At 41.6% G+C, this 6,000-nt stretch overlaps 1 protein-coding gene across 1 annotated transcript; it reads right to left on the bottom strand.

Annotated features, from left to right (window-relative positions):
* Positions 1-66: 66 nt before the first annotated feature.
* zdhhc15b (zDHHC palmitoyltransferase 15b) lies at positions 67-4,500 on the bottom strand. Its single transcript, XM_028008672.1, has 11 exons — positions 4,336-4,500; positions 3,969-3,995; positions 3,789-3,883; positions 3,575-3,695; positions 3,301-3,370; positions 2,305-2,337; positions 2,097-2,217; positions 1,826-1,958; positions 1,563-1,689; positions 1,298-1,413; positions 67-755 (listed from the first exon to the last, which is right to left on the bottom strand). The coding sequence occupies exons 1-11, from the start codon at positions 4,457-4,459 to the stop codon at positions 712-714; spliced, it is 1,011 nt and encodes a 336-aa protein (XP_027864473.1). The 5' UTR covers positions 4,460-4,500; the 3' UTR covers positions 67-711.
* Positions 4,501-6,000: the final 1,500 nt, after the last annotated feature.

The raw sequence follows: 6,000 nt of genomic DNA on the forward strand, positions 1-6,000 counted from the left end.
ATCAGTGCTTGCTTATAGTTTTTCAGTTTGCTGTGATATGTCCAATCAGATAACATTGTTGACTTCACTGGAAAACCGCTTTCTTTTTTTTTTCAAAAACTCCACAGTTTGCCTGGAAAGGGTGATGCGATGATACATTCTCAGGAGAAATTTCTCCAAAGCACACAGGAATACTTATGTAAGGCGCAGGTCAAGTCAGATCTTCTAATATGCTTACAACCTTTTGTTAGAGTAAAATTAAAACCTACGTTACACTGGGGGAAACGTCAAACTGATTGGCCAGCTGGGTCCCTACGCTAGACCTCCGCAGGCCTCAGGGTGGATTTTAATACCTCCCCTCCTGCTGAGAAGGATTGTTAAGGTGCAACACTGTAAACGCAGCCCAGCTGTGAAACAGAGGCATGTAAAATAGCACTGTACCACACAGCATCACCAACAAACCAATAATAAATAACATATCCTTTTTACTGAGGTAATAGGTTTTCTTCTTAAATAAACCATTATTTGTACTGCAACTTGTCATCCATCTAAGTTATCTTTCCTCATCATGTGAAACTTAATTGAAAATTGGCAACAACAAAAAGAAATCGTAATGCAGATCGTCTCCCACTCACCATCTCCAGCATTTCCCCAACTTCCATATTATTTGGAATGCAAACACATCATAACAAAGTGTTTGATAAAAGTAAGTATTATCTGTGCATGTGCAGGTTAGTCGTCCATCTCGATAGTAACAGAGGGGTCTGCGTCCTCAACTGGAACAAGAGAAAACTCATCTTAGTGGGCAAATCAGGAACTTTTTCCAAAGGTTTTGTTCTAACTGATGGATTTCATAATAAGCAAGGATTGTTGCATTGTATCACCACTAGGTGGTAGCAGAATATTCAAACAGCTGTGCATGTGACTGATGCACCCCGATTATGCTTTCATAGTTCATATCTACGGTATAGAGTTATGTCAAATAAGAAAACAGCAAAAACTAAGGGAACTAATCACTTTAGTCGTTCCACTGGTATATTATTGAAAACTATTATTTCTTAACAAGGGATCCCCGCCGCCATAGAATAAATGTTCCTAATTTTTCAGTGAGATATTGCTACAGCAAAAAAAAAAAAAAAATCTATTTATTTAAGACTTTACATTGTTCTCCCTGGGATAAAGTTTAAAGAGTGCTGTGCAGTGTACTATATCAATATCCGGCTCCTAAGGCTAATCAGTGGAGCTATTGGAAATGATTGTGTAGAGGGAAAAAAGATTCTGGAACATATCTGAATAATAAACAGAAAAGAGAACTTACCCAAACTTCCTTCTGAACCATCATCTGACTCATCCCACATGTCCTCGTTAGCTAACAAGGGGTTATGGGACTCAGAGCTCTGACTCCTTAAAGGAAAGTAGTGACCATTCCCTTGGCTGCCATTACAACATATGAAAAAGGAAATTATTCAGTGTATTTTTTTTTGTCTTGTTTTATTCACATACAAAACTACTTCCCTATTTTTCTTAATAATGATATTTGACGTCTCTGTGAACAGAAATGTACGTTCTCTTTTTGTAATTACCTTGTGAAAACAGGGATGAACCACAATTTGCGGTCTTCTCCAAACACTTGCAGCAGGTTTTTGTGTAGGCCAAGACTGAACCCGTTTCTGTCAGGTCCACTGGCAAATACTGGAGCTGAGAAGGCCTCTACAAAAGGGAAAGGGAACTGTAAATTAGAAAGTGTTTTCATGCCACAATTTTCCTGATTTTCTTGGATTAAGAAATATATATACATCACATAAATGGTTGTATATTCCCTTAAAGAAAGCATGTCACCTCTCACCTAAAGTGGATCTGTTCTTGGCCACTAACCAACAGTGGTAACTGAAGAGAAACATGAGACTGACAAAGAACATGAGTGCAACAAACATGAGGAAGAGGATATGGAACTTTGCAGGTCCATTTGGCAGGTCCCCCTAAGGACAGAAAGAAACAAGAGACATTAGTTCATGGGAAAACCAGTGGCAAGAAGGACACCTAACCTAAACAAACTTTACAGTAAGATTACACTGCAAAATATATTTTTTAAATTGAACAACAACAATGACACTCACCACCCAGAATTTGAGAAAATACTGAAGGACTGTTGCTGTGATGAATACACAGTACAGCATAGAGTAGGCAAGGAAAAGTAGGAAAAACTTGTAGTTGGAAAAACCGACACAGTTGTTAACCCTGGGAGAAAAATACGATTTGGTTATCAGGGAACAGAAAAAACAATCCATGCAATCAATCTACAAAGTACTGTAAGTTCCAACTTACCAGGGACAGTGATGGTCCATCTTTAAGACACAACTAAAAAATAAAAATATACTTTTTATGCATCACTTCCAACAGTGACTGATCTTAAAACAGTATATTAGGATAAATGCTCTTGAATTATTGTGCCAAAATGAAGTTTCGAGCATAAATGTTCTTGATGATCATTTTTTCATCCTAGTCTCATCATATTAAATATAAAAAATATTAACTGTCTGAATACTAACATGTTTTTACAAGCATTTCTGGCGTCCACAGTGTTCAGCAAAAGTGTCCACTTTCATGTCCTGTCACATTACAGCCACAAACGTCAAGTTGCCACACAGTTGGAGAGCTTTTGGGGTGTGTGTCTCAGATGTGATGGAAAGAATCTGTAAACATCAATGTCCGAGTCCTGTCACAAATTCTCAGTTTGATCTAGGTCTAGACTTTGACTGGACCATTCTAACACACAAATATCCATTGCAGTTCTAACCGCATGTTTAGAGTCATTCTCCTGCTGGAAGGTGAATCTCCTCACAAACCTGAGAGGCCTTCGCTGAACAGCGGGATTTATACTGAGATTAAATTCCACACCTATGGACTACATTTACCAACTACATCACTTTTGAACTTGCTGAATGGATTTTCTTTAGAAATAGAGTAAAATGGGCTGAAAACAAACACTGTACTTTTACATTTTTTCTTACATGTATATGATCTTGAACTTTCTCTATAACTTCCTTCCAGTTTACAACTACTACTGTGTTGACCTAGGTCACAAAATCCCAATGAAATAAGTTGAAGTTTGTGGTTGTAGAGTGACACAATGGGGAAAAAGTTCAAGAGGTGGGAATGCTGTCTGTCTTCTTCTGCCAAAGCAATGCACTGATTGATCCTCGGGATTCTGTTTCAAATGAACAGAGCAGCATTCTCCTAATTATCACAACACCTAATATATCTCCTTGCCTGAGGGTAATCTCTCTAGATTAAAGTATTGGGGAGGAAAGAGAAGCTTACGTTTCACAAACGGAGCAGTGGTGACAGCGGTCAGGCTTCAGTACCTGGCAGCGGTCACAGAACCTGATAGCTGGAGACAAGAAGATGGACGAGTTGAATGGGCGACATTTGAGCTGAGCATCCCCCCTTCACACACTTCCTGCAGCCTAGATTGTACTCGTAATCAGCACTAATGAAAGAGATGCATCTGCTGATTACCACTCAAGAGAGCCTACAGCTGATAGCCCTAACCTACTTGTTTTTATTCAAACACAGATAAACTGAGGCAGCTCACCTCCAGACTGGGTTCGGGTGAAAATGGGGAGTTTCTTTGCGATCTCGACGAGGATTTGCTTCTGAGCGTCTGGTCTCTCCTCCATCTCGTATCGTTGCTTGTCTGAGTATGACAGCTGGAACTGGATCACAGCATAAAAGCAAATGAATGGTATTTCTCAAACCACATGCATATATATGGTAAATTTATACGGACAATCTAGGGTTCGGTCTACCTTTTTGCATGGTGTAGCAGGAGGGGTGAATATGGACTTCCAGTATGTCCAGGAGAACATCCCAAAGCAGACATGAAATACCAGCAGATAGACCGCTGAACATAAAAAAACAAACAAAACACAGAAATCAACAAGAGCCGCAACCTGTAAATCTTAAGATATTAAAGAGAGAGCGCTCACCTTTCTCCAGCGCGTTACTGATTGTAACTGTTAAAACAAGAACATTGAAGATATTTAGTAATCCGCTGAAAGTGGTACCAGTTGTTCAGAAGACACATATTATCTCTAAGCTAGCACAACTAGCCAGGGAGAAGTTAGCTAAGAGAGGCAATAACAGCAGTTTCTGTGTGAAAACTAGTTATCGCGAACCTATCGGAGGCGGCATCACACAAACTAAATCGCATGACGGCGAACATTAAAAGCCACTTCCGCGTTGCCCCGTCCACCAGTAACCTTATTGTTGTTCAAGTGCTCGGCGGTAATCTGCGCTGTTTGTGGAGGAAAGAGGTCAAAAAAAACAAACAAACACGCAGTTCGTCACACTTACAAAGACACAGCTCAAACACGTAAGCATAATAAGACCAGAGCACAACGGCGGTGATGATGAGGACAGGGATCCAGGAGAAAACCCTCTGACAGCATCTCAAACCCCTGGAGAGAGCCATTTCCATCCGAGCTCCGCTCCTCCTCTGCGCTCCGCTAGCCTCCCTGGCGCTGTAACCATCAGCGTAATCTGCGAGCGATTCACCGCCCTGAACTCATCAGAGCTGAGCGCAAGAGGAGAAAAACTTATTTTATTGATTAGCACAGTAATGTGTTTCAAGCATAGTTTATAGCATATGAAAAGTAAAAACTCAGTTACTTTTACAATTAGAAAAGTAGGTAAGATTAAAAAATAATAATAATAATTCCATTGCTGAAATGCGGATCTACTGAAAACCATGTCCACGTATTGTATTGTTTATGAACTGAATAGCTGTTATGGGCTCTTTTTGCATGAATTACTCCATCAACCTGGTCTGACCTGCAGGCGATCAGAAACTGCTGAGTGATTTTTTTAATGACCCTGATTAGTAAAAGTGTTTCCTAGTAACTTCCAATGTTGCTGGGATCTCCTTCTCATCAGACCTTTGACCCTCTCCGTGCACCTTAGGAGACGGTGAAGTTGTGCCAGAAATCTTTGGATCTCCGCAGCTTGAGCAGGTTCCAGATCCTGCAGCTGGATTTGTCATTGTGTATTAAACAAAAATCAGAATCTGGTGTAATTTGAAGGGCCGTCCAGAGGGTGGCACTGTGAGACCTTTTGAAAACGACCAACTCCGAGCATCTTTCAGCACATCTCTTTCTGCGGCTCTTTAAATCTGTAGGCTGCGCGTACGGGACATCTTGCTTTGCAAGTTTTAGTATCAGCATCAAAGGGGACTGAAGCTGAGTAATAGTGTTTGTGAGGATCAAAGTATCCAGTTATAGACTTGTTTGAACATAGATTAGTGGAGGAAGGGCGGGAGGGAGGTTCTTCCTCGGAGTTGAGATTGTGGTAAACAAAAAGGAAACACTGCAGAAGATAATTAAAAATATATGATTATCTCATCATATATGGTCATGAGTATGTATTCTTCATCTTTCATATTCCCCCAGCCTCCTCAGATAAATGTCTAATGCTATAGATTTATGGGCCTGTCGTCATCCTCTGACGTAACCCTTCAACACCGCGCGTAAAAACCTGTAATTGTCTCCCTATTACTGACTGCACTGAAACCTTTCATCGCGTCATGGACCTCCGTGTTACTGAACAGTGGAGAGCCTATTTGTTCGCCTTACACTGCCACCTGCCCTCCCCATCTTCACATAACGCAGACTCCCTCTCTGGAGCGCCCTCTGGGAGCAGGGTGTGAGGAGAGGGGAGTTGCACCCAATTCAATTCAAGCCTCTTTCTCTCTTCCCTCACACACATGTGCTCCGCTCCCAGCTTCCAGGCCCCGGTCCCTCTCCCTGACATCTTCTCCCACTTCAGCACATTGTGTTTCTCTGGCTCTTCATCCTGTTCCTGTTGCACCGCAGCCACCGCCCCTCCTTTTCCTCCTCTTCAGGCATCAGTGTCGGCAGCGAGGCGATGACAGCTCCTCTCTCACTCAACCGCTCACTGGAGGCAGGGAGCGGCAATCCATCCATCAACACGGCAGCAAACCCCTCCGCTACAAAGTCATTGTGA

Source organism: Xiphophorus couchianus, chromosome 23 (assembly GCF_001444195.1).
Source record: "Xiphophorus couchianus chromosome 23, X_couchianus-1.0, whole genome shotgun sequence".
In the NCBI taxonomy this organism is placed as follows: Eukaryota; Metazoa; Chordata; class Actinopteri; order Cyprinodontiformes; family Poeciliidae; genus Xiphophorus; species Xiphophorus couchianus.

Bases quoted from the DNA above. Each gene is read 5' to 3' on its own strand.
- zdhhc15b (XM_028008672.1), bottom strand. From the start codon at position 4,459: ATGGAAATGGCTCTCTCCAGGGGTTTGAGATGCTGTCAGAGGGTTTTC. The intron at 3,996-4,335 runs GTAAGTGTGACG...TTGTTTTAACAG, and splicing joins CGTGTTTGAGCTGTGTCTTT to TTACAATCAGTAACGCGCTG. The intron at 2,218-2,304 runs GTAAGTTGGAAC...TTTTTCTCCCAG, and splicing joins ATGGACCATCACTGTCCCTG to GGTTAACAACTGTGTCGGTT.